At 40.2% G+C, this 22,365-nt stretch overlaps 1 protein-coding gene across 1 annotated transcript; it reads right to left on the reverse strand.

Moving 5' to 3' along the window:
- Positions 1 to 21,095: 21,095 nt before the first annotated feature.
- Positions 21,096 to 21,783, reverse strand: LOC109167428 (adenylate isopentenyltransferase 5, chloroplastic-like). Its single transcript, XM_019316443.1, has 2 exons — positions 21,318 to 21,783; positions 21,096 to 21,157 (listed from the first exon to the last, which is right to left on the reverse strand). Exons 1-2 carry the CDS (start codon positions 21,781 to 21,783, stop codon positions 21,096 to 21,098), a joined length of 528 nt encoding a protein of 175 aa, XP_019171988.1.
- Between the last annotated feature and the right edge of the window lie 582 nt (positions 21,784 to 22,365).

A 22,365-nucleotide genomic window follows, 5' to 3' on the forward strand; every position in this document is an offset into this window, starting at 1 on the left:
TTTTACAAGTGTGAAGAGTCGATTGACAGGCAAGTTCACAAAGCTTTTTTAGCACAAACAGGCATACGCTATACAAATATGGTTTCAAAATTCAAGGCGAAAAGGACTTCAACTGGGAGGCCAGCATGTGTATATGAAGAAACATGACACATTTGGGAGGCATATTGGGATACTCATGACGCGAAAGCTAAATTTGAACACCAACGCAAGAATATGATAAATGAGGTGGCAAGACCTGGTACGGGATGTTCTCGACATACCAGATGATCTACATTAGCAATTGAGCACTATTATAAATTGGTTATACGTTTAACTTAAAAATTTATTATTGGTATATATTTTACAAATTAAGTATCATTTTATTGTTTGTTATTGTTTAATAGCTAGATGAACTTCAAATTCTATTTGAGTACTTTGAGCATATGCACAAAAAGAAAAATGGTACATTCGTTGATGAGAGGTTAAAGCGAATCGCTGTAAGTATAACGTAACAATCATATATTGTTAAATAGATTTAATTCTTATATGCCTTTGTATACTTCTTTTATTTTGTATATGATTTTAATTATAGGAAGAAATACAAGCACGACATGAAGCTGCAACGCAAGAAGCGGTTTTAATTGAGCGACCAATTACAAACATGTCATAGCTGTATGTGGATGTTGTTGGTGGGGTAAAAAATATCATATTTATGACTTAGGGACTAAGGCATCCTCATTTATCAAAGAGAATAGTTATAGTTCATATGCTACTTCACAACTTCATCAAGATGCAATGATGGAGATGGTGAACCAATAGTTAGAGACCATGTGAGCTGAGATGGAGGATAAACTACAAGTTGAAAGAAATCAAATGCAAGCTCAGATTACAAGTTTGATGGATGAGATGTGTCGCAATGGCATGCTTTCCACTTCTATGCCACTATCTCCAACTATTTAAGCTGAGCAGTCTGCTAATTCAAATGCTAAAAACTTAGGAGATGATTAATTTGGTACTGTTTTTATCGATGTAACATTACACATTGATATGTTTTTGTTATTGTTATTGAGTTTGAATGCTTTAATATAATATATTTTGCAATTATGTTATTGATGTATTATATTATAGGTTCAATGCTGGTATATGATATTAATTAGTGGGAAGATATATATATATATATATATATATATATATATATATATATATATATATATATATATATATATATATATATATATATATATGTATTCAAATGAGGACAAGTATATTATAGAGGATTGTGAGGACAGATGTAGTGTGTGCCTGTTGGTCCCGAAAGGGTGGCGAGAAGTCTAGAGGGGGGGGGGGGGGGGGGTGAATAGACTTCTCTAACTTTTCAAACTTTCTTCGAAAACACACAAGGCAAATAACACTTTGGTAATTTCAACTCTAAGTAACAAGCATTAACAAAATAAACAACTTAGAGTGTGCAGCGGAATAAGTAGCGGTAAAGTGTTATGCTTATAAGTGCGGTGCTCAAAGAGATATTATAAACATGCAACATGTTAGAAACACTTGATATCGTTCAAGGATGATGTACGTAAAGTTTGGCTTGCATGCAAACGTGGGAACTATCAAACCCAGACAGATAAAGATATGCGATAAATCGTAATCGGGTTAGTTCGCAGTTAGAATAGGCATGCACAAAATATATGAGCAGTAAGTAAATAGAGAGAGAGATTTGTAGTGGTTTAGAGGTGGTGTAATCCTCCTAGCCCACTCTTCTCCTTTCACTTCAAGGAGGAAATTCACTATTCTTCGATCACCCAGATACAATAGTGAATAAGTGTCCACCGACACTTCTCCGAGTGCTTCGCACAAAGCTACACTCCTCCAAGGTTTTTCGCAAGCTCCTCTTGTTACTCCGCCTTCCCGAGTACTTCGCACGAAGCTGTACTCCTACACCACGAGAACTATGCACAAAGCTACGTCCTCCAAGGGTTTTCACAAGCTCCTCTTGTTACTCTGCCCTTCACCACGAGTGCTACGCACAAAGCTACACTCAACTAGGGTTTTTCACTCTCTCTAGTTACTCCGCCCTCTTTCTACACTCAGTAGAGAATATTACAAAGAAATAAAATTTCTCTCTCACTCAGACTTGAATTTAATTCTATGAAGCTCTGTTTTCCCCCTTTTCGGCTAATAAAGAAAATATAGCTTGTATCTTTTGCTTGTATGTTTTAGCCGTTGTTCAAGTTGTTGAACTGCTCTATCATTTGGGGTTTTTCTCTTGCTTTTCTGCTGCATGTCTTCAAGTCTGCTTAGGCAATTTATAGCTAGTGAAAGCTATTTGCCCGTTGATCAACTATCGATCTTGATCGTCCATTTCGAATTGTAGTTGATCAAATAATGTTGTCAGATCTGAAATATTAGGTAGACGTCTTTTCTCCTTTTGTCAGATGATTTGAATAATTTGCCCGTTGCCGTGTCTTGAATTTTGTAGCCTCCAAAATTTGAATAAGTTCGGCGCGGCAAGCTTGATATTTCTTGTCCTTCATAAATGCTCTGACATGTCAAGTTGATCAAATAATTTATCTGCTGATTCTTGCTTGAGTATAAAGTAATTTTTCCGCGAATCAGCCTTCTTCGAGCGTCCCTGATTCCACCGTAAAAACTTGAAGTTCAGATGAAAATATATCAGATATTTTCTCCTTCATGATCCTTGTAAAATAATATACTGGAACCTCTGTAAAAACTTCACTGTTGTTCATGGTGAGATGCTCTGTTTCGAATTTCTAGCTTGGTTCACCATACTTGGTGTGTTTCTCCATATGGTGCATGGCTTTTGTGAGACTTGTGCATTTATCTTACTTAGTCTCCATGTTAGCTAGTCTCTCTTTAGCTGGTCTCCATTAGCTAGTCTCCATGTAGCTTGTCTTCTTTAGCTAGTCTCCATTCCAAGCTAGTCTCTCATACAGTTTTGGTATACTTTGAGCTAGTCTCCCATACGGTATACGGTCCAATATACTTGACCTTGAGCTAGTTTCCCATACTGTCCAAGCTAGTCTCCCATACGGTTATACGGTCCAGGCTAGTCTCCCATACGGTCCAAGCTAGTCTCTCATACGTCTCCCAAGACTAAAAATGCTTCACTTAAGATTCAAACTTAAGATCATTTAGCATAGCTCACACGCGTTTCTTCCAACTCCTCTAGCATGGTTCTTGGTGACTTATCCGCAACTTAATTATGTTAAGCTATAATCCCGCTTAACATTTAAAATCAACATGTGATTTTCCAGACCTGTACATGGGTTGCATGATATGAGTGCACCATACTCCGTAGACTCAAACTAACTCAAATAGAATAAAAATGGGGACTACTTGATTTTTCAAAAATACATTCGGCTCATCAAAATTTACAATATATTCCTAACAATTTCCCCCTTTTTGATGATGCCAAAACTTATACCCAAGTCATTTTGGCTTTGTCAATTTTGAAAAATAATTTCTTTTTAATCGATTTTATTTCGACTAGCCAATTGACGGGTTTAACAAAAATTGAGACCTAGAGATTTTAATTTTGGACGGTCCTAAACGTATGTTGAGACTATAACGCGAGGTTGCGTATTGATTTCTATCTTTTAATTTTTCTTCCCCCTTTCAATTTTATTTTCTCAATTATACGCATCACATGCAATTACTAAGTCCAATTTAAAATCTTGTGACATAAAAACACAAAATAAATAAATTAACTAGGACTTACTTCGTATGGTACGAAAATATTTTCATCATGCAATTTCAACCCATTTTAGCTTAGCATATATAAGATGTCAAGAGAAATGTGCTAGCTAAATTATTTTGTACACCAAAAATTGATTTGTCAATCAAACTTGTTACCTCCCTTTCAACTTGGCATTGATGAAGTCTCTCAACTTCTTGAAATCCTTCTCGAGGCCCTTGTGTTGATATGGTGCGGCTACTTGTCCGGTGATGTAGTTGCCATAAGCCTCTCTTATATTATCTCCTTTCAACACTCCGGCTTCATGCCAAAAGATGCATTCGTCAAGTGTTCGGCCATCACTCATTTGGTCACTTCGGTGTCCGAACTCCGTTTGAAGCTCTTGCAATTTTTGTATCCTTGTTGCAATTGGCTTCGGCATTTGTGGCATTGGAGCAATCGGCCTTGGTGGCAACACATCATGAGAAGTAGAACTCAAGCTAGGACGAGTTTCTTTAAAGTAATCAACCATACTTACACGGCTTGGAGCTCTTGGTGGTGTTGGTCGAATTAGTTCAACTATTGGTCCTCTTTGAGCTCTTGGTTGTGTGTACGCATAAGCTTGTGGCACAAAATGACGTGCCATTCCTTCCCCCTTTTCGGCAGCATCTATGAATCGTTGAAAGCTCTTGGTGGAAGAATCTTGCTTGTCACGCACTCCCTCTAGAAGATCCATGTGAATACGCGATTGAGTTAGTAGACCTTGCACTTGTTGTTCCAAAAGTTTGAGCCTCGACGTAGTATCGGACCCATGCTTTCCCATTTCATTGAACAACTTCATCACATCTTTCTTCAATTCATCTTTGGCCGTGTCAATTTCGGTCTTTAATAGGCCTTGCCTATTAAACAATTGTTGAGCACGATCCACCATCTCTTTGTGATAATCATCAAGTTTTGTGTCCATTGCCTCCATCTTTGTTCTCAATCCACCCGTAGATTCTTGTACAATATGCTTAACATCCCCAACAATTTCTTCCCTTAAAGCTTGTGCATTGAACAATTGCTCACTTCGTACGGGCGGGGTTGGAATCGGCATAGGATGTGCAAAATCATCTTGTGGTGTGGTGATCATTGTGTCGGCAAGATTTGCTTCGGCTTCTTCGGTGTTGTAGCAAATCAACAAAGTATTTCGGATCCTTGGGTGGTCTTGATCGTAGACTTCACAAGTGATTGGCAATGTAGGCAAATTCCGTGCTTCATCCAAGTTCAAAGAAACCCCTTGACTTGGTGCATTTTCTTCTTCACGAATAGACTCCGTAACCTCCGTTACGGGATGTGGAAAATAAGATTCAAAACTCAAATCTTCATTCAAATTTTCTTCTCCAAAATTCGCAGGATATGGATCAAATGCCACGATCTCTACACCATCATTTCTTGCCAAAGATCCCTCTCCGGGTCCTCTTCGGGTATCCTCTAAAGACATAGCGGTGGCACAACGAATATCATTCGGATCAAACTCTCCTAAAGGCTCTTCGGTTGTGGCTTCAACCATCACTCCCTTTTCGGTTCTCTTCTTCCTAGCAAGCTTAGTCAAAAAGTGAGACTTAATCACCGAAAGGCGGGTAGCTCTAGCAAGATCCCGTGTGCCTAACCAATTCAACACCAATTCATCCCTTTCCAAGGTATTCGGCCCTATTGATTCAGCCAACATGTTGTGGTCTCCTAATCTCCATGCTCTCCATTCAAGTGCTCTTTTAAACTCCTCCAAAAGTGCACTATCCGCCCCAATTGTGGATATCTCATCATCACTTCCAACTTCAATTTGATCATTCTCAACAACATTCACCTCAACTCTATTTTCCTCAACAAAGCCGTGGCTCTCAAAGATAATTGGGTTCGGGTTTTGAGTGGTTAAGGGTCTTGAGATTGGGTGGCTATTTTGTTCTTCGTTGGATCGGACAGCATGGGTGTTTGAACCTTCATGGCTTGGTTCTCGGATATATTGTTTAAGGTTTTGGAAGGGGTTGGGCAATTTTCTTTTTCGGGTGGGTTTTGGTAGGCTTGTGGGTAAGGTAGAATTTTTAGGTTCATTGGAGTTGGGTGGCCGAAAGAGGTAGCTATGGTTTGTAATATGCTTGGCTTTGGTAAGGGTGACATTTTTGGTTCTCAAAATCTCACCAACGGCAAACCCGTAACCGATCTCCTGTTGAAACCATCCATCCACCAAAGGCTTGGCCTTCCTAATGGACTCACACAGCCTTCCAAACATAAAGGCACCCCAATCTACACAAACATTGTTCAAAATAATGTCCATAATCAACAATTTTTCTTTTGACAACTTGTCACGGCAATGATACCGGGATTCTACACATTTATGAACAATATCCAACAACAATCCATAATCCTTCTTCAAGTCTCTTTTGTTACCATTAACCTTCGGAGATAGCGGTGCGTTTGCATCGCGTACCTCGGCCCAAATGGCATTGACATCATGCACATGATTTTCTACCCTCAAATTCGATTCAACAAGAATAAAATCCTCCGAAAATCATCGAGATTAATTTCTACATCAACACCTTTGATCATAGAAATAATTGAGCCATTTTCTATTCTAGCATTCATATACAATTCGGTCACCTCATCTTTATAGAAGCCAACATATCTAAAAGTGCAAAAATTTAACAACCCACAAGATTCTAGAGAGTTGATAATTTTTACCCCAATAGATTTGTCCTCCACTTGTTTGTTGAAGTCGGTGACATCTAGAATCATCCCGCTTAGTACACGGCTAGATTTCCTTGTTCCTCCGGTTGTGAATGACTCCATCTCCATTTGAGTAGAAAAAGATTTTAGGAATTTTTTGGTGCAAGATTGATTGATTCGGCAGTGAGGTCCGAAATAGGATAGAAGGAATGGGTTTTTGGATTGTGAGGTTATTTGGGTAGGATTTTGGGTTTGGGTGATGGGTTTTTGTGTGTAGATGATTTTTGTGTAGAGAAATTAGAGTGGGTATAGGAGCATTGTGTGATTTTGGCTTCTTCTTGTGCTAAGTTTCCGGCCGGCGAGAGAGAAGGAAGAAGAGGATTTTGTGTTCTTTTTTAATTCCTCTTTCTACCCGTTATAATTGAGGGAGAAGGGTGAAAAATTACTCTTTTGCCCTCTAGTGGGTAGAGAGAGAGTATTGATCTCCTTGAGGATAAATTCGACCTTCCACATGATTTAAATTTGCCAGCTCAGATTTTTTATACTCCATTTGTGAGTACATGGCGCCAAAAATTGTGCTTCAAATAACCGCCAACCTGGAGCAAACAGATAAAAAAAAATCTCGAAAATAATCTGTTAGACTAATAAATATACTCCAGATAAATATTATTATTTCAATTTCATATTTCAATAAAGCTGATTTTCTGAAAAGAAACCTGATAAAAATAAATTGATCAGACAGATACCTAATATCTGAAAAGAAATTTCAAGTTCCCAAAACAATTAAATCTTTTGACTTTCTAAAATTGGGCCTAACTTATTTGACTTTTGATTTTCGAAAATTTGCAAGCACCCATCAGAATACATCTTTCTTAACATATAAACCCAAATAGCTATATTCCCCCTAAATATATGCAATTTCATCAGAATTAACCCCAATTAAAAAAAATTGTTCCCCCTAAGTTGCATACTCATCTCAAATTAATCTATTTAAACACATTTAGCAAACAAATTACACAAATCAATTATGCTAAAACGTGACAAATTAAATATCACATAAATAAATCGCAAATTTAGGTACGCAGTTTTTGTAAGATAAAATTATAACACATTTAGGTACATACAAATTTTACGAAAACATGTACACAAATAAACATATATCATACGTACATACCAATTCAAATTAAAACACATAGGTCACATAGATTACATGCAATACACACAGTACGTATCAAAAATTAACAACAATTAAGAGTTTAGAAATTGCTTAGCTCATTTCGATCATTCCCATTTCATGCCTTAGAGTTGCAAAACGAGATTCACACAATGGCTTTGTGAGAATGTCGGCAATTTGATTCTCCGTGGGAACATGATCGATTTTCAAGTCCTTCTTTTCGACGTGGTCTCGGATAAAATGATGTCGAACGTCGATATGCTTGGTTCGCGAATGAAGCACCGGATTTAGGGTTATGGCGATTGCACTTGTATTATCGCATAAGATGCTAAAATTTTCGCACTTAATCCCATAGTCCAATAATTGTTGCTTCATCCACAAGATTTGTGCACAACAACTCCCAGCTGCAATATATTCGGCTTCGGCAGTGCTCGTAGCTATGGAGTTTTGCTTTTTGCTGAACCAAGAGACCAATCTTCCCCCTAAGAACTGACATGTCCCTGAGGTACTTTTTCGGTCTATTTTACAACCTGCAAAATCTGCATCTGAATAACCAGTTAGTGTAAAATCTCATTCTTTGGGATACCATAATCCCACATTGATTGTTCCTTTGAGATATCGAATTATCTTCTTGGTTGCAATCAGATGACTCTCTTTGGGCTTTGATTGGAATCTTGCACATACGCCAACCGAGTAGGATATGTCCGGTCTGCTTGCGGTTAAGTATAGTAACGATCCAATCATCCCTCGATACATCGTTTGATCGACGTCTTTTCCTTCATCATCTTTATCCAATTTTTGAGATGTACTCATGGGAATTTTGACTGAGGATTTTCCATCTACGCCAAATTTCTTGATAAGATCTCTTGTGTACTTGGCTTGATTTATGAAAATTCCTTCCTCAAGTTGCTTGACTTGCAGTCCCAAAAAGTAATTTAATTCTCCCATCATACTCATCTCGAACCTGTTCTGCATGAGCTTAGAAAATTTCTCACATAAAGATTTATCAGTACTTCCAAAGATAATATCATCAACATAAATTTGTACTAATAAAATGTGATTATTTTCTTGAATTCTAAAGAGGGTTTTATCGACTAGACCTTTGGTGAATCCACAACTAATTAAGAACATCGACAAGGTGTCGTACCAAGCTCGCGGAGCTTGTTTTAACCCATACAATGCCTTCTTTAATTTGTAGACTTGATCACCAACGTCTTTTACCTCAAAACCGGGTGGTTGTTCGACGTAAACTTCTTCTTCAAGTAAGCCATTAAGAAATGCGCTCTTTACGTCCATTTGATATACAACGAAATTTTTGTGCGCTGCATATGCTAGGAATATCCGGATTGCTTCGAGTCGTGCAACGGGGGCGGATGTCTCATCAAAATCAATGCCTTCTTCTTGTGAATACCCCTTCGCAACTAATCTTGCTTTATTCCTAACAATGACGTCGTCTTCGTTTGCTTTGTTCCTAAAAATTGGAAAAGGACCGTTAATCATAAACGCAACAATAGACATACAGAGTCTATTTATAACAAAACTCTAACAATAATCTAACTGACATAACAAGCTAAGTCAGCTACACTATAAACCACATAATAAATAACTATATAATATAACACAAAATATAATATTACTAACACACCCCGTCAAGCGCAAGGTGGTTGAAGAACCACATTGAGCTTGTCACGTAGAACTGCGAACCGAGGCGCCGGTAGTGGTTTGGTGAAGATGTCGGCTAGCTGATCTGTCGTGGACACATAATTAACAACAAAATCCCCGGAGGCCACTTTGTCACGTACAAAATGATAGTCAATTTCCACGTGTTTGGTTCTTGCATGGAACACGGGATTAGCACACAAGTAAGTCGCACCCAGATTATCACACCAGAGCGTGGCTGGTTCCCCAGAATGTAAGCCGAGTTCACGTAGTAAGGAGATCACCCAAGTGACTTCAGCAGACACATCAGCCAAAGCTTTATACTCAGCTTCGGTAGAAGACCGTGCTACAGTGCGTTGCTTCTTCGAGAGCCAGGAAATTAGATTGCAACCAAGATAGACCGCAAAACCACTCGTGCTTTTCTGATCAATGGGACAACCGGCCCAGTCTGAATCGCAAAAGGCATGTATGCTGGATGAGGTGGACGGAGTTAGCCGAAGTCCATAGCCCAAGGTACCCTTTATGTAACGTAGCACTCGCTTCACAAGACCCCAATGTTCCGTCGTCGGTGAATGCATGAACTGACACAGTCGGTTAACTGCATATGACAAATCAGGCCTGGTAATAGTCAGGTACTGTAAGGCTCCGACAACACGCCTGTATTGTGTCGGGTTCTCAAAAGCGTCAGTCGGTGGTGTGGCTGCTTTAGTGATAGCAGCCGGAGTGGATAGTGGTTTGCAATCTGCCATGCCCGCACGTCCAAGAAGATCCGTCATATACCGCCGTTGAGACAACACAACATCGTTGTCTGCCGCCAGCGACTTGGTTAAACCCTTTGGCAACCAGCCTAGCCTTGTAGCGTTCAACATTCCCATCAGCGTTGCGCTTTGTGCGGAAGACCCATTTACACCCAATTATATTCATGTGTGGTTCCGGTGGTACTAGTTTCCAGGTGTTATTATGCAGCAAGGCATTAAACTCCTGGTCCATGGCCTCACGCCAATGTGCATGGCCCACCGCCTGAGAGTAACAAGTAGGATCAACAACTGTATTGAGCGCATGAAATGGCTCAGAGGTGCCCTTCGTCATATGACGTAAGCGCATGACATGATCTCGGGTCTCAGGCTGAGCACGCCGCTTGCGGGTCCGAGCCGGTGCAGTGTGAGTAATAGCTAGCTGTGGAGGGTCCCGGGCTAAGGGAACGGGTTCACTCTCACTGTGTGCTGGGGCAGGTGTCGGGTGAATATGCGGTGGTGGATGAGTGATGGGCGCAGCTGCCCACGGTAAAGCCGGAGGTGTATACACCTGCTGTGACCTGCCAGTAGAAAAAGGGAACACAGTCTCGTCAAAACGGACGTGACGGAAAATATAAGTCTTTCCACTGGTCAAATCGACACATCGATATCCCCTAAACGAAATAGGGTAACCTAGGAAGACACATGGGGTAGTCCTGTACTCAATCTTATGCCTGTTGTAAGGGCGTAGATGTGGGTAACAGCGACACCCGAAGACACGAAGAAACGTGTAAGGCGGAGTGACTCTAAACAGGCGAGTGTATGGGCTTTCATAATTCAGAGTAGCAGTGGGTAGGTAATTTATTAAACAAGTAGCTGACTCGAAGGCGTAGTCCCAGTATTTGTGGGGTACTTGTCCTTCAGCGAGTAGAGCTAGGCCAGTTTCGACAATGTGTCTATTGCGCCGCTCTACTCGTCCATTTTGTTCATGTGTGTAAGCACACGATTGGCGATGATTAATGCCAAGTGCTTGAAATATGTTGTGTAGCTTACGGTACTCACCCCCTAAATCAGTTTGAATTGATTTGATAGAACGCGCAAATTGGCGCTCTACCAAGACACGGAACGAGTCAAATATTTTATATATGTCTGATTTCATCCTTAATGGATAAAACCAGCAGAATCTGGAAAAATCATCTACAAACAGGCAAAAATAACGATAGCCACTATTCGATAATACAGGGGAAGGTCCCCAAATGTCTGTAAATATCAAATCTAATACATTATTACTGGAGTGTGGCACGCTATCTAATTTAAACCGGGATGACTTTCCAAGGTGACATGACGGGTAAGACTCGAGCGACTCGGTTTTATTAGGTGTGACCGGACAACTTTGCAATATTTTATTCAGCACTAATTTGTGTGGATGGCCAAGCCGGCGATGCCAAATTGCGGGGGTAGCCCGGGAACTGACGAACGCGAAATTTTGACGGGAGACCGGGAGCTTGTATAACCCGCCAACGGTTGGACCCCTAAGAAGAACTGCCCGAGTTGTGGAATCCTTCACAATAAAACAATTATTATGAAATTCAAAAAAAACATTGTTATCCGTAGTGAATTTATGAACAGATAACAAAGGCACAGACAGACTCGGGACATGTAGGATATTATTTAAACTTAATGATTTTGACTCGGAAGGGATCGATGCACGACCGATTCGTGAAATAACCAAACCTGCTCCGTTGCCCACTCGGAGAACGTCCGGGCCGGTGTATTCATCAGATTGACCCATCATATTGGCATCCGGTGTAGCGTGTGCTGTAGCTCCCGTATCAGGATACCAACCATCACCTGGAATATTTTGCGGGACGGACGGGATTTCACCTGACATGGCCACGTGAGCTTGAGCCGGTGGGGGAGTACTGTACCGCTTGTAACAATATAGCGCCGAATGACCGTGAGACCGGCATATCTGGCACCACGGACCTCCGCGACCTCCGCGACCGCCGCCACGATGCTGATTACTGCCACGACCGCCGCGGTTGTTTGAGCTGCGCTGTGGATTCCGGCCACCTCCTCCATTTGAGCCACGACCAGAACCTGGACCTGCATAGAACGCCGTATGGGAGGAGCTGCTATCCCCGGTCGGATAGTCATCAACGAGTATAAACTCGTGTGCAGAGAGGTAGTCCGACATGTGAGAGAGGGTCACCGGCGTGCCGGACGCCGTCAACGACGTGGCCAGGGATTTGAGCTCCGGTCGAAGGCCCCTGATCACGTAGAGGTTCTGTTCCATTAAGGACAACGGGCGGCCAGCTTGGAGGAGGGATTCCACGAGCACTCCAGCCCGTGCGAGATACTCCGACGTGGTGGAGTTCCCCTGACGAAGCAGCTGCATCTGGCCGAGAAGACTCAGGCATCGCGCCTGACTGGTGGAACCGAGAGCGCCGGAGATGGAGGTCCAGATTTCCGCGGAGGTGTGCCGTCCGAGAGCCAGATGAAGGACTTCGTCCGACATCGAAGAGATGAGCAGCGACAAGATGTTTTGCTCTTGCTTAACCCACGCATGGTAAGCGGGATTCGGGAGAGCCGCAGCTGTAGTGGTAATCGTCGAGGATGCGCCTGTCGACGGGGCACCGGCTATAGTTTCCGGTGGACATGGAAAGTTGCCGTCCACATAGCCCAAGAGCTCTTGTCCACGCAAGAAGGGAATGATTTGCATCCGCCAAAATAAAAAATTCTTCAAGGTGAGTTTCATGGTGACATAGTGATGTGCCAATTACATTTTGGTGCGTTGGTCTTGGAACAAGTTTCCATACGTTGTTGCGCTTGAATTGATCTAATTCCTCTTGCATGGCATCTATCCAACTTGGATCGGCTAAAGCTTCATCAATTTCTTTTGGTTCCAGTTGTGATAGAAAGCATGAGAACATTGCATCTTGTTGTTGGTTCCTAGTAGATGATCGCGTCTTTACTCCGTCACTTGGATCTCCAATGACTAAGTCATGTGTGTGACTTCTTAGCCATTTTCGATTTGGTTGGAAATTTGTTGGATTCTCAGAGTTTCCTTCTTGATGTGATTCCACTTGTTGTGTATTATTGACGGTTGCATCTTCGGGTTCAACTACTGAAATTTCTTCTTGTGCAATTTCAGTTGTGCGTGATATTTCGGGTATCACATTTGATATTGCCTCAATTTGGTGATCACCCATATCACTTGATTCTTCTACTTCCTGCAACACATTGTCTTCGAACAAATCATTAGATTTAATTAAATCACGATTACCTTCACCATTTTTGCCGTTATTGTCGTGATTTCCATCGAACACAACGTGAATCGATTCTTCTACCACCATTGTTGATTTGTTGAATATTCTATATGCCTTGCTGGTAGATGAATATCCCAAGAATATTCCTTCGTCCGCTCGCTCGTCAAAAGTCTTTAATTGAGACTTTCCATTAACAAGTACAAAACATTTAAAACCAAAAGTATGAAAATAGGTGAGATTGGGTTTTCTCCCTTTCCATAATTCATATGGTGTTTTGTTATAAGACTTGTGGATTAGACTGCGATTTTGAGTATAGCACGCCGTGTTAATCGCTTCTGCCCAAAATCTTTTTGGTAGTCCGGCGCCCGTTATCATAACTCGTGCGGCTTCTTTGAGTGTTCGATTTCTTCTTTCAGCTACACCATTTTGTTGCGGCGTTCGTGCGGCAGATAACTGATGTAAAATTCCTTGTGAATTGCAATAAGATTGAGTCACTCTGTTCACGAACTCTGTTCCTCGATCGGTTCGTATTGTTGCAATCTTCATGTCTTTTTCGACTTGCAGTAGCTTCAATAGCTCACTTATACTTACTGGGTCTACTGGACCAAATAAATCCATGTGCAGTAGACTTAAGGGTCTTGATGTTGACTCTTGAGCTTTGACTTTGAATGATGCTTTGATTTGTTTTCCTTTCTGGCATGCATCACAAATTTGATTTTTCTTGAACACAATGTTGGGTAGTCCTTCGACTATATTATTTCTTGCAAGCTTGTTGATGGTTTGAAATTCAAATGATTTAGCCTTCTGTGCCATTCCCAACAAGCTTCATTTGAATTATTGGCCATCAAGCATACGGATTCCTTCGTTGTACTCCAATCTACAACATACATGTTTTTCTTTCTTGATCCGGCAAGTACGACTTCATTCGTAGATTCGTCCTTGACTTGACATTTGCCTTTGTAAAATTCTACGAGATATCCTTTGTCGCAAAATTGACTTGTACTAAACAAGTTGAATTTTAATCCTTCGACATAAGATACGTCATCAATTCGTAGACCATTTTTCACAATTGCGCCGGTTCCTTTTGTCATTCCATATCGATCGTTTCCACCGAACACTACTTTTGGTCCTTCGATACTTTTGAACTCAATTAGACTAGCTTTATTGCCGGTCATATGTCGAGAGCAACCGCTATCGAAATACCAAACTTCCTGCAAGAAAGATTAATTATTTTTAGGTACCCATGCTTGATTGGGTCCTTTTGTGTTAGTAATTTTTGGCATCCAAATCCACCTAGATCCCACTGATCCAAGAATAGGTGATCTGTAACCATTAAAAACATTATAATCATAGCGCACTTTCGAATAATGATTCGGTGCGGGTTGGGAAGCAGATAGTTGCTTGATTCTATAAAAAGAGCAAATCTGGACTTGGTCCATGGTTTGTTATCAAGCGACCAATCTTGTTCTGAGGGATATAATCTCCCAGCCCCAATTCTCGGAATTCTTCCCATATTCCTATGAGGTTTTGTTGCACTAGACTCGTTGGTTCTCTTTGGAGATACAAATTTTTGCCGTTTAAAATTTTGTTGCCTATCCGAGATATTGAATTTTTGATTCGGCTTTGCAACATTTTTCTTGGCATTTATTTGATTACCAATTCCTTGTCTCATTGTGCTATACTGACTTTTCACAAATTTTACCACTGGAACTTTATTAATTAAAGTAGTAGTAGAATTAGTCAATTTCACAGGGGTTTGAGAACATGATGGATCGTAGCATAGTCCGGCTTTATCTCCAGCGGGTTTCTGCATGTTTACCATTTTATCCATTATTTTGGATGAATTTGTAAATGATGCGATTACTTCCCGAATGTTATGTTCTCGAACCTCTCTAGCTTTGCACTCTTCTTGAAGTCGAACATTTTCGGCTTTCAAATTACTCATTTCTTTTAGAGCATTTAGCAATTTTTGTGACATTTCTTCCTTTTCAAGAATTAACGTATTATTGCGCTCTTTGATTTGAGTGTGAGTGGCCATGGCCTTTTGACAATCTTCCATAAGACATTGAAATGATTCTTGAGTCTGGAAAGAAGTGTCAACTGAACTAAAAGAACTAAAAGAGCTAGAAGATACCTCTTCGTCGATTTCACGCGCCATATAACATTCTTCATGTTCGGATGTTTTGCCCATTAGACATAGTAGCGCCGTATCTTCTTGTGATGAATCACTCTCGTCACTAGATGATTCTTCGGATTCACTTGCTTCTAACGGATCGCTTATTAGTGCCTTCCGTTTGCCCTTTTTGAATTTCTTCTCTTTGGATTTGTATTCCACTTGTGGAGAAGTATTCGAATTTTTGTCCGCCTTGGGGTGTGGACATTCGGCCATAAAATGTCCAGGCTTTCTACAATTGTAACACACGTTTGTGTTATCTTCGACCGGTTCCCTTCTTGATCTTCTATTTTCTCGAAAGAAATTTCCTTGTTGTGATCCTTTGTTCTTTCGCATGAACTTCTTGAATTTCCTAACAAATAGAGAAAATTGTTCGTCAGATAAAAAATCATTATTTCCTACTGACCTTGATGTTGAGGGTTGTTCGGCCATCAATGCGGATGTTCGTTCATCACGTTCTTCCTCGACTCGTGTCTCCATTTCGAATTCATACGCCTTAAGATCACTAAAGAGTTTATCCGTAGATAATGTCCTTAGATCTCTATGATCGCGCATTGCGGTCACCTTCATATCCCAATTTGTAGGTAGTCCGCGTAACACTTTGAGCGATATTTCTTTCTGGGTAATGGTCTTTCCCGGATCCGTGATTTCTCCAAGAATTTTGATCAATCGAGCTTCCATGTCGGTGATGCTTTCGTTCGGTAGCATTTTGAAATCTTCGAATCTCTTCATGGCAATTGTTAGTTTGTTGTCTTTTTCTTGTTCATCGCCTTCACCGATACTAATGAGAGTATCCCATATTTCTTTTGCTGTGGTGCACTTTCGAATCTTTGGGAATATTGTGTCATCGACCGTTTTAAACAAAATATCCTTGGCAATATTGTCCAAGTTATTTCGCCCCCTATCTTCCTTTGTCCACTCCATTTTTGGTTTTGGAATATATCGTGGAGCATCTGGATCTCGTGGAGTAGCAGTATTGGCTTCCATGATTTGGATTGGGCCAGTTGTGATGACTTCCCACATTTCATCATTTAAAGCAGATAAGTGCACCTGCATACGTATTTTCCAATCATCAAATTTATCAAGTGAGAAAAGTAAATTTTGAGCAAGAGCCATATCTCTCTTCATTTTGAAGTTTTCGAGATCTATCTAGCAGTCAAAATTGACTCAAATAGACAACCGCTCTGATACCACTTGTTGGTCCCGAAAGGGTGGCGAGAAGTCTAGAGGGGGGGGGGGGGGGGTGAATAGACTTCTCTAACTTTTCAAACTTTCTTCGAAAACACACAAGGCAAATAACACTTTGGTAATTTCAACTCTAAGTAACAAGCATTAACAAAATAAAAAACTTAGAGTGTGCAGCGGAATAAGTAGCGATAAAGTGTTATGCTTATAAGTGCGGTGCTCAAAGAGATATTCTAAACATGCAACACGTTAGAAACACTTGATATGGTTCAAGGATGATGTACGTAAAGTTTGGCATGCATGCAAACGTGGGAACTATCAAACCCAGACAGATAAAGATATGCGATAAATCGTAATCGGGTTAGTTCGCAGTTAGAATAGGTATGCACAAAATATATGAGCAGTAAGTAAATAGAGAGAGAGATTTATAGTGGTTCAGAGGTGGTGTAATCCTCCTAGTCCACTCTTCTCCTTTCACTTCAAGGAGGAAATTCACTATTCTTCGATCACCCAGATACAATAGTGAATAAGTGTCCACCGACACTTCTCCGAGTGCTTCGCACAAAGCTACACTCCTCCAAGGTTTTTCGCAAGCTCCTCTTGTTACTCCGCCTTCCCGAGTACTTCGCACGAAGCTGTACTCCTACACCACGGGAACTATGCACAAAGCTACGTCCTCCAAGGGTTTTCACAAGCTCCTCTTGTTACTCTGCCCTTCACCACGAGTGCTACGCACAAAGCTACACTCAACCAGGGTTTTTCACTCCCTCTAGTTACTCCACCCTCTTTCTACACTCAGTAGAGAATATTACAAAGAAATAAAATTTCTCTCTCACTCAGACTTGAATTTAATTCTATGAAGCTCTGTTTTCCCCCTTTTCGGCTAATAAAGAAAATATAGCTTATATCTTTTGCTTGTATGTTTTAGCCGTTGTTCAAGTTGTTGAACTGCTCTATCATTTGGGGTTTTTCTCTTGCATTTCTGCTGCATGTCTTCAAGTCTGCTTAGGCAATTTATAGCTAGTGAAAGCTATTTGCCCGTTGATCAACTATCGATCTTGATCGTCCATTTCGAATTGTAGTTGATCAAATAATGTTGTCAGATCTGAAATATTAGGTAGACGTCTTTTCTCCTTTTGTCAGATGATTTGAATAATTTGCCCGTTGCCGTGTCTTGAATTTTGTAGCCTCCAAAATTTGAATAAGTTCGGCGCGGCAAGCTTGATATTTCTTGTCCTTCATAAATGCTCTGACATGTCAAGTTGATCAAATAATTTATCTGCTGATTCTTGCTTGAGTATAAAGTAATTTTTCCGCGAATCAGCCTTCTTCGAGCGTCCCTGATTCCACCGTAAAAACTTGAAGTTCAGATGAAAATATATCAGATATTTTCTCCTTCATGATCCTTGTAAAATAATATACTGGAACCTCTGTAAAAACTTCACTGTTGTTCATGGTGAGATGCTCTGTTTCGAATTTCTAGCTTGGTTCACCATACTTGGTGTGTTTCTCCATATGGTGCATGGCTTTTGTGAGACTTGTGCATTTATCTTACTTAGTCTCCGTGTTGGCTAGTCTCCATGTTTGCTAGTCTTCATTCCAAGCTAGTCTCTCATACAGTTTTGGTATACTTTGAGCTAGTCTCTCATACAGTTTTGGTATACTTTGAGCTAGTCTCCCATACGATATACGGTCCAATATACTTGACCTTGAGCTAGTCTCCCATACGGTATACGGTCCAATATACTTGACCTTGAGCTAGTCTCCCATACGGTATACGGTCCAATATACTTGACCTTGAGCTAGTCTCCCATACTGTCCAAGCTAGTCTCCCATACGGTTGTACGGTCCAGGCTAGTCTCCCATACGGTCCAAGCTAGTCTCTCATACGGTTAGAGCTAGTCTCCCAAGCTTAAAAATGCTTCACTTGAGATTCAAACTTAGGATCATTTGGCATAACTCACACATATTTCTTCCAACTCCTCTAGCATGGTTCTTGGTGACTTATCCGCAACGTAATTATGTTAAGCTATAATCCCGCTTAACATTTAAAATCAACACGTGATTTTCCAGACTTGTACATGGGTTGCATGATATGGGTGCACCATACTCCGTAGACTCAAACTGACTCAAATAGAATAAAAATGGGGACTACTTGATTTTTCAAAAATACATTCGGCTCATCAAAATTTACAATATATTCCTAATTGTGCCATTAGCCGGTATGTCGTGTGCATGGCCGAATGTAGTCCTGTGCCACAGTTTGTATGTCGCGTGCTAGATTTGTTAATTTATAGAGCCTGGGTTCGAAACCTGATATTTACATTTATTCTTGTGTGCTATTATGTATTAAGTTGTGTGCCTGGTATTAATTTGTTGTGTGCCCATTATTTGTCCTCACAGTCCTCTATATATTGTTGTCCTCATTTGAACTCAACCCTATATATATATATATATATATATATATATATATATATATAGTACTACATGTTTTTCTCGAGCATTGCGTGAATGCGATAATATCCAATAATTATTTTTAAATAAGTACTTCAAAATATATCAATGCATAATTATATAGGAGATATTTATGCATAGGTAACTGAATGTTGAATTTGTTTATATTTAAATCAGTTATTCAAAGTATATGAATGCTAAACTAAAGAGAAAATTACACTTTTGGTCCTGTGACTATTTGGGCCTTGTTAATTTTAGTACATAACTTTAAAAACTAAAAATTTAGTACCTTAACTATGCAATTTTTAACACATTTGGTCCAGCCTGCCAAATCACCGGTCAAATGTGGCCAGAAAAAATATAAACTATTTTTTATTATTTAATCATGGGGGCAAATTGGTCCTTTCAATCCTCGTTCTTCTTTCTCTCTTTCTCTGTTCTTCTTCCTCCTTGCAACACGACCAGAAAAAGAAAAAAAGGGGGCAATTGCACTGTCACCTCTGCCACCTCCAACTGCACCGAGAGCCCCAACCTCTGCCTAGTGCCGCCCGACAACTCCTGCAAGTCCAACCCGGTTAATCCGGGCTATTGCCGCCTGTATGGAAAAGACGCAGAAAGTTCTCATCGTCGCCACCGCTGCTTCGTTGCTGATAGGGTGCTTGATCATGGGCTTATTCGCGAATCTGCCGCTGCCATTAGCGCCCAGAATGGGAACAAACACCTACTTCGCCTACACTGTCGTCGGCTTCCATGACTCCGGCAACATGTCGTATCAAAGCGCGTTGGCCAATGTTTTCATCGAAGGTCTCATCTTTCTTGCCATATCCGCCATCGGTTTGCACGCGAAGTTTGCGAAAGTGGTCCCTAAACCCGTCAGAATCGCTTCCTTCGTCGGTTTTGGACTTTTCGTGGCCTTCAGCAACTTAAAATACTAAATTATTTATTAATTACAGTTAATAGTTCTTAAGTAATTTGCCAAAATCATTCATAGATCCAATTACTTGGAGGTGGCGGTGCCCCCTTTTTTTTTTCTTTTTTGTGGCCGTTGCTGCAAGAAGCAAGAAGGAGAAGGTAGAAGAGTATGAAATGACCAATTTTCCCCTATAATTAAATAATTAAAATGAGTTTATACTTTTCCGGCGATTTGGCCGGTTCGACCAAATGTGTTAAAAATTGCATAGTTAAGGTACTAAATTTTTAGTTTTTAAAGTTATGTACTAAAATTAACAAGGCCCAAATAGTCACAGGACCAAAAGTGTAATTTGCTCTTTAGTTTAGCATTCATATACTTTGAATAACTGATTTAAATATAAACAAATTCAACATTCAGTTACCTATGCATAAACATCTCCTATATAATTATGCATTGATATATTTTGAAGTACTTATTTTAAAATAATTATTGGGTATTATCGCATTCACGCAATGCTCGAGAAAAACTTGTAGTACTATATATATATATATATATATATATATATATATATATATATATATATATATATATATATATATATATATATATATATGGTGAAAAATTATTTAATTTAACTTAGCGTTTTATTCATAGAAACACGATTAATGCGAAAGACCACAATGAAACTCAAGTTTTCATGTCTAATGACTTGCATATGTAATAAAAATTAACCATTCCATCTAATTTGGGAATTTCTTTTAAAAAATTAAATAATTAATTCTTTTAAAGACATGCCCAAATCCAAAATGAAATTAATTTATTTGAAAGACATTAGGAAATTAATCATTTGTTTTTAAGGTATTGTTGCAGGATGTTCAAGCTGGGGTTGAAAACCATCTTCAACCATGCTGCTTCCTGAGCCTGTTTGCCACCTTCGATTTGGAACACGGCGGTGGGATCGATGCAGTGAATGGGCCATCCTAGCTCGTCCCTCAGCCACCGGATTTTGCCTACTTGGTGGCAGATTAAGCCTATGGTGTTGGTCTTGATTTCGGCAATGGCAGATTCAAGCAGCGCCTTCTTCTCCGCGTCGGACATGTCTTTGCTGGCTTCAGCTCTCAGATACTTGTCCATTTTGGGAACTCCGATGGCTCTTCAGATACCCTTTGTGTAGTCTTTGTCGAGAGCAAAGATTCCTCGTACCTCCTCAGCAAGACCTACATGCGTATAATTAGTACAACAAACAAAAATTATGCATGAATCTATGTCACATGATCTCTTTTATAGAGACATACAAATAGACCAGTTTACCAAATTAGTCTGACCAGTTATATAAGTTCGTTTTGACGATTCTACCTAGAAATGAATTTATGTTACCTTGATTAACCATTTGGTTAACTTGTTTTGACACAAAAGTGTTAAAAACATTTGGAGAAACATCGAGCCAAATGAAGCACCCAAGGTAATTGGACTTGAACTTGAAGTCAGGGTCCTTCACCAAGGTTTCAATGAAAGAATTCGACCCTCCTCTAACGATCGGAACCTTTCCCGAGTTGATGATTTGCTCGATCACCGACGTAGCATCGAAGCCGAATTCGCGAGCAGTGTATTCTTCATCGGGGTTCCCAACATGCCCAAGCAAATGGTGAGGCACGCCAAGCTTCTCCACCTTAGGAATCTTGTTGCCAAGAGCGTCAAGCCCTCTATAAACCTGAATCTTGTTAGAGTTGATTATCTCGCCTCCAGTGCGGGGGGCGAGGCTGACAGACAGCTTCGATTTTCCCAATCTGGTGGCTACCATGATGAACGCGACTACCTTCTTGATCACAGCGTTCATCGCCATCTTCAGTAAATCGATTGCCTGGCGCCGCCTGCTTGTCTTTTTTATTTGTTTATAGCAAATTCCGGCTCTTTTCCTTGGCGGCCTTGACGCATTCACCATTTGATCTATCATTTTGGATGAATTAGTGAATGATGCAACGATCTCACGCAGATTTTGCTCCCTTAACTCTCTTGTTGTGCACTGCTCCTTAAGAAGATGAACTTACTTTTCGAGTTGATCATTAGCGATGGCTAGTTCGATATTTTTAATTCTAACGCGTCTGAGCTCATCATAAGTGATCATAAGTCGAGAGTTCTCTTCCTTTAACTTTGAGTATGTGCTTTTTTACAACTTCAAAGTCCCTCATCAGTTTTATAACCGAATCCATGGAACTTTCCTCATTATCAGAGTAAGAGAGGGGTCTACATTCCAAATGAGTTTGGTATCATCAAAATCTAAGTACATATGTTCCTAACAACAATGATGTTAATTAGTGTGATTTGAATTGAATGTTGGAGTGTGACGGTTGAGATTGTGCCTAAATGCAATTCTGAATGTATAGTTATGAAGTTATGGATGTGTAGTTATGCATGCAATTCTGAA

This window comes from Ipomoea nil, unplaced genomic scaffold, assembly GCF_001879475.1.
Source record: "Ipomoea nil cultivar Tokyo-kokei standard unplaced genomic scaffold, Asagao_1.1 scaffold3162, whole genome shotgun sequence".
NCBI classification, from domain to species: Eukaryota; Viridiplantae; Streptophyta; class Magnoliopsida; order Solanales; family Convolvulaceae; genus Ipomoea; species Ipomoea nil.